Here is a 12615-nt window from a genome sequence, read left to right on the forward strand (position 1 = left end):
TTTGTGGGAAGTCTATGACCATGTGCCTCTCATCACCGCGCTGCCATCACCTCCGCGCCTGGTTTTGCGTGAAACAATTGTCTGTCGTTGCTCTGATGGAAGGAGGGGCGACTGACGACATGGCTTACAGGGAATTAAAATCAACAAAAGGGGTGGCTTTGTATCAAGGAGAAACATAAACAACTGTCACAGAGAATGGCCCCCTCAAGGATTGAACTCAGAACCTTGGGTTTAGCAGGCCGTTGATATCACAAAACACATCGGGTCAATTTCTTGTTTTGATCCACTCCATCTATCTTTTATATCTTAGGCTGGCAGCAGACGGTGCAGTACGACCGCTAGCCATCGTCATCTCCTGGGTGGTCAGGAGAAGATGGGAATGACCTGGCTGAGTCACTCCCATGTCTGCCCAAGCGCCCCTGACCGACCTCACCAAGGTCAGCTAAAAGAACACCCAGGAGTACAATGATGATGGCTACCAATTGTAATGCACCGTCTGCGGCCAAAAGGCAATGAGCTGCTGCTGTGTAACAATGCAGTCTCACGTCTGCCAGCAACCAGGAGACGTACGGTGAGCTGAGCGGGCTTCATGCTTGCCATGGTATGGCGCCTGCTCAGGTAACCCAGGAAAAAAGGCGCAGAACGACTGTCTGCTGTTGCTTTCACGGAGGGAGGAAGGGAGAGGGGGGCGTGACGACATGTACCCAGAACCACCTGCAACACTGTGTTTGCCCCATCAGGCATTGGGATCTCAACCCAAAATTCCAATGGAAAGCAGAGACTGTGGGATAGCTACCCACAGTGCAACGCTCTGAAGGCAACACTAGCCTCGGTACTGTGGACGCAGTCTGCCAACTTAATGCACTGAGAGCATTTTGTGTGGGGGGGACACACAATCGACTGTGTAAAAATGATTTCTAAAAAACGACTTGTATAAATTCTACCTAATTTCTTAGAGTAGACATACCCTGAGAGACCTTTTTAGTCCACTGGGCCCAGAACTTCCTGTTGTGTGAAGTCAGTGGGGCCTTTGTCATTGATTTTGGTGGGTTCAGGATTTCATCCAGGGTGAAACTTCCCTCTCAGTGAACTATGTACCTCAGCCCTGGCCTAGAAGAACCTTACTTTTTGGGGGTGATGTAGTAGTTCATTATTCCTGTCCATTCAGTTCTAGCTCCCTTCCTTGAGATTCCCAACAAAGTGTCAGTATTCACAATGGGTTCACCTGCACACTGAGCCTTATAACTGAGTCAAGTGATGTGGACTCATGGGGCTTGCACTGCATGACTAAAAACAGCCGTGTAGACATTCCCACTCAGGTTGCTCCAAGACCCTCACCGGATTTTAGTCTCCAGCCCAAGCTTGAACATCTGCACTGCTATTTGTAGCCCTACAACGTGAACCCTAGTCAAATGACCTGGGCTCTGAGACTTGCTGCCACTGGGATTGAATTACTTTTTTTGCTGTGTAGATTTACCCTACGATGGTGGGATTTCTGCTGTGGATGCATGTCTCACTAGGAACGTGATTGAGTCCATCAGCACATTTCAGATAGATCAATGAGAAGTCATTAGAACTTTCCAGTTTTGACAGATACACTCTCATAGGCCATGAGCTGCATTCAGTTGTGATTAGTCTAACTAACATTTCTGATTGATGTCCATGAATGAAATCTAAGTTCCTAATGCAAGATATTAGCAGTAACAAGTAAACTCTGTTGTCCGTTGGCCTCAATTTCATCTTTTGTTTTTCAAATATTTTTAGGATAAGACACACAACTAAGGTTCTCCTGACCATGTATGGTCACCTTTAGATGCTGTGGGACTTATTAGGCTTTTATTAGCATAATCTGAAAAAGCTGTAGTTCTTATGAATGTGAAGTCATGACCTTCATCCTACCCAATTATCCAAACAAGCTTTACATAAATACTAAAATAAATCCCAGGAGGGTTGAATTAGTGTGCAGAGTGTAGATGAGGTGGTCAAAGTGTAATGGCTGTAATCACCATGTATGTGTGCATACACTCATTTACATGTGATTATCTTCATTATATATAATGTGTGTATATGCGTGTGTATATGTACCCATGTATGTATAGGTGAAATGTGTATGTATAATTAGTATAAAGCATTTGGGATCTTTTGGGTGAAAAATGCCACATAAAGTCTAAATGAAGTCATTATCTGTACAAAAAACTTGAAGTTATGATTAAAATTGCTAAACTGGATATCTCACCAACACAAATCTTAAAAAAGCAAGCAAATTAAAGGTTTAAGCATTCTGCGCTCCATCTGTGCTTCTTTTCAGTTCCTCTTCTCAATCTCAGCTACCTTCTTCTGCCACCGACATCTCACAAATCTCCATCCTCATCCTGAACAACCAATGTGCAGTTTTAATTCCAACCATGTTTACTGATTTTATGTTTGTATGTTTTGAATCTTTGTATAGGATCAAATCTGGCCATGTTGAAGTCAATGAAAGTTTTGCAGTTGACTTCATTACTACTCGAGGGCTAGTAAATATTACTAGTATTTCCCTAAAACAATTTTACCCATGTGGGTCTGTGTGTCTGTCTCTAGAGACACTGGATGAAGCTCTTTTCCACTTCCAGTTGTGAAATGTATGAATTTTTTAAAATAAAATAGTTTTGTTATGGGAGATCAGTGAACTGTTGGGTTCTTCTGCAACTTCTAACTGCTAACGTGAGAAGCCATCCTTCTTTTGTAAAATTGCCATTTTAACACTTTCTTTTAAGCAGTTTCCTGAAACTAAATAATGCCTGTTTTTCAAGAGCTTGTTTTGACTCGAGTTTTCAGCTTGCATTCGCAACAAAGACTCCTGTCTCTAAAGGCTTGAGCTTGAGAGGTGCTGACTTATCTATATCTCTCATTAACTTCAGTGGGAATTGTGGGTACTCAGCGCATCCCAGGATTAGGCTGTTTTTTTATGTTGATCATTTCAAGTAGTGTTTGAAATATTTTGCTTTATTTGGTGTATCATTTGTGTTTTAATTATATTTTTGGTAAGATAAGAATGAATTATGTTACTGCTGTTTGTGTTTGCTGTTATGATTCAGTTGAGATACAAAATACTTCAGTTCACAAGATAAAATATTCAATCAGAAAAATACATCAGTCCCATCTGTCTCTTTACATCTTTAATTTTTTGGACTGTTGAAAAACTGTGCCTTAAATAATCGGAAGTTATTTGTTTAATTTGAGTATTTTTAATTTCTGATACTGAATTCTAGAGCAGCGGTCTCCAAAGTGGGGTGTGCGCCCCCCCCGGGGGAGCGCAAGAGGATCCTTGGGGGTGCGCGACAGGAGGAGCATAGATTTTTTGTTTGTTTTTTTGTGTTTTTTGCTTTGACAAAAACGGTAGAGCTGGTGCGGCAAGGGATGCGTGCTCAAAAATTTTTTATTAATGGGGTGGGTGATCAAAAAAGTTGGAGACCGCTGTTCTAGAGCAAAAGTTAGCTTATCCTCATTGCAAACTGGATCTGTACACAAACTCAGTTAACTGTATTTGAAAGCAAATTTTCTATATTTTCCAGCGTTTGTTACTTTGTTTGCCTGTTCTTTTAGGGTATGTCAGTGGATGTCACTGTTTTCCTTGAGTTTTTAAAATTTTCAGTAGCTAATACATAACTGTTTGTTCAACAGGGGCATTGGCAGGGTTGATAGACATTGCTGCTGATTGGATGACTGACTTAAAGGAAGGCATTTGCCTTGATGCTTTGTGGTTTAACCATGAACAGTGTTGTTGGGGATCAAATAAGACAACATTTGAAGAGAGAGACAAATGTCCACAGTGGAAAACATGGGCGGAACTAATAATTGGTCAAGCAGAAGTAAGTATAACCCTTTAGTGAAGGCATTATTTAGTTGTTTTGGTGAGGATTAAGAGACAGGGAGAAAGGGTGGCTGGTCTTAAGGTAAGGCACTAAACTGAGAATCTGAAGATGTGGATTCTTTTAGTGGTTCTGTCACAATATTTCTGTGTAAGCTTGGGCAAATCATGTAGGGCAGATCTACACTGAAGTTTTGCTGACATGGGTGCGTTAGGTGAAGTAGTTATTTATTTATTTAATTTATTTATTTTGCAGCATAGTGCTTACAAAAGCCACAGTGTAGTTATAGTGGCATAAAAGTGCTTTTGCCAGTACAGGGTATTTCACTCACCAAACCAGAATAAGTTATATTAGCAAAATCACTTTTATATAAGTATAACTGTATCTGCACTAGGTGATTTTTGCTGACCTAGCTATCCCAGCAAAATCTCTTTAGTCTAAACTGGGCCAAATGCCCTGATCCTGCAAGCTACTCTGTGCAAATATTCTTCAGTGGGGCTGCACATGGGCATAGGGGGGTCTTCCTGTGCAGAGCCACCTACAGGATCAAGGTCTCAACCTCCCTCTGTCTCATTTTCCATATCAGTAAAATTGGGATAATAGTTAATCAACTGATGGGAGTTATGATGCTTAATTAAGACTTATGAACTGCTCGGATACTGTAGTGATAAGCACAATAGATATGTCTCTTAGAGAAATAAAAGGCTCATCTTTTAAGTGAGAGCATGAGAATTTGTATTTCTGATTTTGCTTATATATATAAAAAAACTAATTTTTAGCAGTATTTTCTTTTTATTGAAAATAACAAAAAATAAGACTTGTATTGTATTAATAAAGGTAAAAATGAGTTGTTTTTATTGATCTTTTCTAGCAGCATACATCTTAAAAAAACATGTATAGCTCAGGTTTCACTGCAGTTTACTGAATGTAATGACTTCAGGATGTTTCAAACAAAACTAATATTTGCTTTCCATAGTAACATTTTGCTTTTGTTAGTGTGGAAATATATATATATAAGAGTTTTTGAAGCAAGAGTATTTCCAAATTACTTTTGTTTAGAAATGTCTAACACATTTAGTTTATACATTAATCAAATTATATTGTGTTTTTTGTTTACTTTTAGGGTCCAGGTTCATACATTATGAACTACATCATGTACATTTTCTGGGCCTTGAGCTTTGCCTTCCTAGCAGTTTCTCTGGTGAAAGTGTTTGCTCCCTATGCCTGCGGCTCTGGGATTCCAGAGGTAGGGTCTGAAGACTTTGTATCATAATGGAAGTTTAAGGCTAATATAAAAGGTCTTGTTGCCTTATCATTCTGGGCAAAGGGGAAACCAAGATTGAATACTATATCTATGATGCATTATGTTAATATAAGAATTATAATGTCAATATTATTTCAATTTTTAAGCACTACTGAAATAGATATTAAAGGTTTCAGAATATTGCTTGAATTCTCAGGTTTTGCCATAAGTTTCTGGTTGGCCTAGATTTACAGGAAACCTTTGATTTCTTTTGAAAACCTCCCAAGAGTGATTTTTTTTTCCCATTTGTCAGTTTAGCAATGATAGAACAGTAATTAATTGTCACAGTATGATGTTCTTTGATGCAGTAGTTCATCTTTTGTTGCATGGCCATAATCTTCTTTAGTAAAATAAACCGACATAAGGTAAAAATGTTTGGTCAAAAATAGTGAAATCTTGTTTTTACAACTGTTCTTTGCCATTTTCTAACTTCAGAGTTATAAAAATTGGTCAGTAGCATGACCCTTCTAGTAATTCTAAGAGAATTTGTACTTGTTTGTTTCTAAGTGTTCTGTATTTCCTCAAATATGTAGGGATCTGAGGTCCAAAGGCCAAATTCCAAATCAGTCTAAAATCACTCTACAAACCTTTACTTTATGTGCACAACTGACCAGAATTTTTTGCAGTGCTCAGTCATGTATGTATTCTTCTTTACTGTGATGAATAGACAATATAGATTTTTTTCAGGTAAGATGACAAAGCAGTTATTAGGCAAAGTAATATATTAGAAAAATATAAACTCTTTTCTAGTGAAAACAACTGGTCTTCCTCATCAGTATATCAAGCCATTGCTCTTAGATATTGTATGCAGTTAGAATAAAACATAGGGGAGAATATAGGGACGGGTGACATTGGCAAAAACAGTATATTATAATTAAAACATCTGTAAATAATTAACTGATATCTCTGAGTATAAGTTTTCACAGTGAGTTTGTTTCTGTTGCAGGAATTTTATGATCTGCATTTGTCAGGTCACATTACAAAACTCTTTATTTAAAGCAGTCTTGTAATTTACTGCAGGTTTATTTTCTGTTCGGTATAATGAATAGAGTTGTTATATTTTGCTGAATTAGGTATACATCTATCTCCTTAAAGTATAGTGTAACTGTGCTGTATGCAATGTGAATGATATGCTTCTGGCAAACAGAGTGCAAATAACCCTCAAAAGTTTAACCTGTTTTAAAGTTCAGCAGGTAAAAGTCTTTCCAATCAAGTAATTTTAAGTTGTGATTCTAAAATTATAGATAATAGCTTATAAACATAAAAGTAGCATGTGTTCTAAGATAAATGAAGTGTAACATGGAGTATTTTTTCCTTCTAGATTAAAACTATTTTGAGCGGCTTCATCATCCGAGGTTACTTGGGCAAATGGACCTTGATGATAAAAACCATCACGTTAGTCTTGGCTGTAGCATCAGGTTTGAGTTTAGGAAAGGAGGGTCCTCTGGTACATGTTGCCTGTTGCTGTGGGAATATTTTTTCCTACCTCTTTCCAAAGTACAGTACAAATGAAGCTAAGAAAAGGGAGGTAGGTTCCTCTTAAAATCTTTTACCTATTGTATAAAAAAGGATACAGTTTTACAATAAATTCCCATAATCAAAAGATTGGTAAAGCATGAAAATCCTTTGATTAAAACAAAGCCTAAAACATGTCATGTGTTCTTTTAGCTATTATGTAGGTTTGGATTATTAATCATTATATTCTCAGATTAGGGATCACTACACCACACCAAAAGTTAGCTACATTTTTGTCAGAGCCCTGAAAAATCCTTTCCCTTTTCTCTCATCCACGTTTAGTGTTGCTTTATACTCCATCTTCTAGATCTCATATTATAACAATAGTTCTTTTAGATAATGAGGAGCACTATGGATTTACCTCTGAACTCGCTAACAAACTGCTGAGGCAGAGGAGTAGATGAAGTTACTCAAAACTTGTGTCCCCTTTGCTCTGGTGACCACAGTCCTGTGCAGCCCTTCCAGTCCCTGCTGGCCATGGAACAATTTAGAGAAACCAATTTGCATTGCCGCTAATGCCATATTAACAGAAGCAAGTTCAGTGTGAGAAGGTAGCCAGATATCCCGATTTTTTTTTTTTTTTTGCAGCATAATCCTACTTTTTAATAGCATCTTCCATATTTTAACAGGAAAAAATTCTCTGAATTCTGCCCACCCGTGCTGTAGTTCTGTATGTTTAGCTACCATACCACTGGAGGAGGTTAGTCTTGTGGAGTAAGCACTGGTCTGGAACTCAGGAGATCTGACTTCAGTTCCCAGCTCTAACCCAGAATTCCTCTGTAACCCTGGGCAAATCACTTAATCTCTCCATGGCTCAGTTAATCTGTAAAAATGGGCATAATTTTCCTGCTCTTTGTCTGTTTTGTCTAATTGTATTGTAAGTACAGGAACTCCTCACTTAAAGTCCTCCCAGTTAACGTTGTTTCAATGTTAAGTTGCTGATCAATTAGGGAACATGCCCATTTAAAGTCGGGAAATGCTCCCTTCTAGCATCTTCGGCAGCCGTCTGTTTTTTCCACTGCTTGCAGGAAGAGCAGCCCTTGCAGCTAGCTGGTGGGTGGTTGGAACCAGGGTGGATCAGCAGCATCAGCTCCCCACTCCTCTAAGTTCTCTGTGCAGCAGCTGTCCCTCCCCCCACTGCCATGTGCTGCTCCTGCCCTCTGCCTTGGAGCTGCTCCCAGAGACTCCTACTTGTTGCATGGGGGGAAGGGGACTAATGTCAGGGTGTATCCCCCTCCTCACCACTTCTGCACCCCACTTATCTCATCTTCCATAGAGCAGGGGGGACACGGTGGCTTCTAGGCTGTAGCTGCAGGTCTCAGCAAGCTGATTTAATTAACAAGGCAGTGTACTTAAGCTTGGGGTCAGCTACTTAAAGGGGAATTGTGCACTTTTTCTCTCACACACAAGGTGTGTGTCTTTGCCTTTCCTGCTGCCTTGTAGAGTGTTGTGAGAGTTAATCCTTGAGGGCTCAGTCAATTGCTAGTTCATTTAGCAGTAAGGCATTCCCTGGGAAATATCCCACCCTCTGGCTCCTCCACCTCAACGAAACTTCACAATCATCATCACTGTGTACCGGTATTAAATTGTTTGTTTAAAACTTATACTGTGTGTGTGTGTGTGTGTGTGTGTGTGTGTATATATCTATACACATACACACACACACACACATATATAATATAAAATATTAATATAAATGAGGGGGTTAGGTTCCAGGGAAATTTTTTTCATCAGATAAAAGACCCAGGGCTGCCCAGAGGATTCAGGGGGCCTGGGGTCTTTGGTGGCGGAGGGCCCCCACTGCCGAATTGCAGGTCAGCGGTGGGTCCTGGGGCAGAAGGACCCCTGCCACGGGTCTTTAGGGCACTTAGTATCGTTTCACTTAGTCGCATTTTTCAGGAACATAACTACAACGTTAAGTGAAGAGTTACTGTACTACAGGATCTTTAAAACAGACCTGATAATGTACAAGAATTGGAAAAGGAGAAGTAGAGTCAGGATTGGGAGTAGGGAAGAGGCAGAGGTGTGGAGGGGTTAACAGGCTGGGTTGATTAACTTGAGTTTTGGGGGACACAATGAGGGAGAACTCAGTGAACAGTGAAGTGTGGAAGAGGGGAAACAGTTTGTCAGAGAGGGTTAGGTTGAGAGAATGGGCTGTAAGGGAAGGGTGGGAAATAGGTTGGAGGAGATTGTGGTGGTGGTGCTGGAGGGGAAGGGGAAAGAAAGTAGGTGAAGTGAAATAGAGAAGAGAAACTGCATAAGAAGAAGAAGGAGAGAAAACAGAAGTCAGGAAAAAAAAGTAGAAGAAAGAAAAATGAAGTAAATACACTGTATTTTATCAACATATTGTCTAGCAGATTGAAGGGGCAAAATGTTCAGGCATCCAGAAGTGCAAGATTGAAGGAAAAGGTCTAACTGATCTGACCAAATTGAAAGAGAAGGGAGGGTGTCTTCTACGTTGCATTAATTTTTCAAATGCATCAGAGAACCTCTGCCATCTCCAGAATGTCATCTAGATTTACTACCAGTGAATTCTGTTACTACTGTTCTCTCCCTCCCACATTTTATTCTGAATTTATTTTAATGGTAGGGCTTGCTCATTGCTCCATTCCTGAACTTTGCTGCTGGACTCCGAGACCTGAGTAGTCAACTTCCTCCATCTTGGGTGTCTGTTAATTTCGGTTAGCCAATCATTATGTCGAGAGTTATTAATTAAAATAGTTGTACTTCCATAATAATGGCTATACCACTGGCTAGATTTCCTAGTGTACATTTATTGCATTCAGAACCTACCTACCTTTCACAGTTGCTTATATGATTGCAACTCTCTGTGGTTTTTTCCATCTCTGGTTCCAATCCCACAGGCAGTGCAGAGAGACAATTAGGCAAAACAGATAGCTGTGGCCTCATGAAAAGTTGGGAGGAAGTACAACTATGAAGAAGAGAGAAGCAGTATATGGGCAGGAGAAGCTGAAATGGCCATGTGCGAATGAGTGGGCAGAGTAAGGATTTGGGTCCTTAAGAGGAAGACGGGAAGAAAGTAATCAGTCCATACATTAGGATTCTTAGGTCTTTAGCGTCATATAAATCTGTTGACTGTAGTTAATGGTATAGCATAAGAATAAATTTCTATTTTTGTTTTTAAAATGCATCACAAACAAAAATAAAACCACACCATTCTTCTTTTCTAGGTGTTATCAGCTGCTTCAGCAGCAGGAGTATCAGTAGCCTTTGGTGCCCCAATTGGTGGCGTCCTTTTTAGTTTGGAAGAGGTATGTAAAGAGAAAGCACAGAAAGAAATATATTTAAAAATGGATGTTCTAACACCTGTAGTCTCAAACTTTTTCTTCTGTGGAGCCTTTTGTAACAGAAGTTCCTCTTCTGGGCCCTGATCCTGCAGTGAGCTCTTCATGAAGCCACTTTCTCAGCACCTTAAGGAGAGCTTCTTGGCCCACAGTTTGAGAAGTAGTTTTTTACACTATGGTCTGGATACTAATCCGCATTGGTCGTTCTGGAAATTTTTCTTCATCCAATGTATTGCCTTGATTAAGTCAATTCAGTATTGAGTTCTGGCATGGGCAAACCCCTCAAAGCATTTTGTTTCAGGTGACTGTTGTAGGCCAACATTTCTTCTTTACTGTTTTGTTTTTTTCTGGAGAAAAGCAGATTCCTTTTATTTCAGCTTTATAGCTCACAAATGGAGAGAGTTAAACTAAATGTTGTTGACAATTCAAAAGTCAGGTTCTTCCTTCCCCCCTCCCAAGGAAGAAAGAAAAAGAAAATAAGTACCTATATGGACTTGAAATTGTCTAGGTTTCTCGTGCAATTGATTTCCTGCTTTTTCTTTCCCTACAGTTTACATTAAAAAAAATCTGCTGATATGAGCGCCTTTTTTATTTAGTCTGTTATAGATAGTGCAGATTAGCATCAACTATGCCTTTCCTGTTAATATCTTTCTAATGTTATTGTTTCTTGACACTGGGAGCATATGTTTAGTGTAAAAGAAAAGGAGTGGGGAATAATGGTTTGGTTCCAACTGCTTATTTTGTTTGCCTTGGGCCAACAAACCATTTAAAAACACATTTGCCAATTTACTTAAAACAAACTTTAAATTTTCAATTTGATTTTAAAACCTGCATACAGTGGAGTACATTATAATCACAAACCAAGTATGCTATAAAACTGAGTGCCAAGCCAATGAAATTCTCCCTCAAGAATATAAACCATGAATACCAATCTAGAAATATGTATTTGGGAGATGCAGGAGTGTTTTTACATCATTATTATCTTTCTGATTATCTCCTTACAGCTAATTTAAAGAACCTGTGGCCAGGTCTTCACTCCAAAGTTAGCTCAACCCAGCTACATCACTCAGGCATGTGAAAAATCCATTCTCATGGGTGACATAGTTAAGCCAACCTAACCCCTGGTGTAGATAGTGCTAGGTTGATGAAAGAATTCTTCCATTGACCTAGCTACCGCCTCTCGGGGAGGTGGGTTAACTATGCTGACAGGCAAGCCCCCTTCCCCATCACTGTAGTGTGTGTCTACATTAAAGTGCTACAATAATTTCAGTTCACTGCAGCTGTCTGGCTGTAGCATTTCAAATGAAGGCATAGCCAGAGTCTGAATGCGGCTGTAGTATTTTACTGAAAACTCTGAGAACCTTTGACCTGAAAGACAGAAGCCAAGGGATCTTTCTGCCTTGTTGCTAAAAGATTCTAAGAACTCCTCTAGTCTTAAAAAAGAAGAAAAATCAACTTGGCAGGTTTTGGTAATTAATGCTTTTGAAAATCAGGCTACTTATTTAAATGCCTAAATATGGGTTTACAAGTCAAATGTTAGATATCCATTTTTGAAAATCTTGGCCATAGTGCTCAGAATGTTAGTAGCTACCTGAAGACCTCTCTACAGTAGGTCAGTGGTGCTTGACCCAGTGTTAGCAATAGCAATAAATTTTAGAGAAGAAAGACTAGTGGACACATAGTCGAATATTGTGCATGCCCAAGACCATAGCTGAAAGCATAGAGACCATTGTTCTGGTTGTTAAAATACTTTAAAACACAGCAACTTTAAAACTGTTTTAATGTAACAATTACTGGGAATTTTGCCCAACTCAGTCTTAAAATGCTGGCAGTTTCAGTGTTGCTTTTGCAGTGTTCCATGAGGGTGACACAATAAGAGTATGAAATGTTTTAAAGCACTTTAAAAATGTAAAATGATGAACATAGATGCCATTATTACAATTGATTGATAACACAGTATGCATATATTTAGCATAAACAGCCTGAGCAACAATGGAATATGCTATTATTTTCAGTTCACTTTAGAATAGTTTGAAATGTTTTTAAAATGAATTGCCAGTAATTCTAACTTGTCCCCATTGCAGGTCAGTTATTATTTCCCACTGAAAACTTTATGGAGGTCCTTTTTTGCTGCTTTAGTGGCTGCATTCGTTTTGAGGTCCATCAATCCTTTTGGCAACAGCCGTCTTGTCCTTTTTTATGTGGAATACCACACCCCTTGGTACCTTTTTGAACTGTTTCCGTTCATTCTTCTGGGAGTGTTTGGTGGGCTGTGGGGAGCATTTTTCATCCGTGCAAACATCGCCTGGTGTCGCCGACGCAAATCAACAAAATTTGGGAAATATCCTGTCCTGGAGGTCATCATTGTTGCAGCAGTAACAGCTGTTATTGCCTTTCCTAATCCATACACAAGGCTCAACACCAGTGAGCTTATTAAACAGCTCTTCACAGACTGTGGGCCGTTAGAATCTTCCTCTCTATGTGACTACAGAAATGACATGAATGCCAGTAAGATAGTAGATATTCCTGATCGCCCAGCAGGCACTGGAGTTTATTCAGCTATATGGCAGCTGTGTTTAGCACTTATATTTAAAATAATTATGACAGTCTTCACCTTTGGTATCAAGGTAAGTTTTAATGT

General features: G+C 39.3%; 1 protein-coding gene across 6 annotated transcripts in view; it reads left to right on the forward strand.

Moving 5' to 3' along the window:
- The window catches only part of CLCN3 (chloride voltage-gated channel 3), a 113260-nt gene that overhangs the window by 77323 nt on the left and 23322 nt on the right, over nucleotides 1-12615 (forward strand). For all 6 annotated transcript variants that reach the window (XM_050945330.1, XM_050945325.1, XM_050945328.1 and 3 more), the window contains 5 exons: nucleotides 3664-3851; nucleotides 4975-5097; nucleotides 6476-6682; nucleotides 9861-9941; nucleotides 12059-12601. In XM_050945330.1, coding sequence (XP_050801287.1) covers nucleotides 3664-3851; nucleotides 4975-5097; nucleotides 6476-6682; nucleotides 9861-9941; nucleotides 12059-12601 — 1142 coding nt within the window. The remainder of the gene's footprint in view (nucleotides 1-3663; nucleotides 3852-4974; nucleotides 5098-6475; nucleotides 6683-9860; nucleotides 9942-12058; nucleotides 12602-12615) is intronic.

This window comes from Gopherus flavomarginatus, chromosome 3, assembly GCF_025201925.1.
Source record: "Gopherus flavomarginatus isolate rGopFla2 chromosome 3, rGopFla2.mat.asm, whole genome shotgun sequence".
Classification (NCBI taxonomy): domain Eukaryota; kingdom Metazoa; phylum Chordata; order Testudines; family Testudinidae; genus Gopherus; species Gopherus flavomarginatus.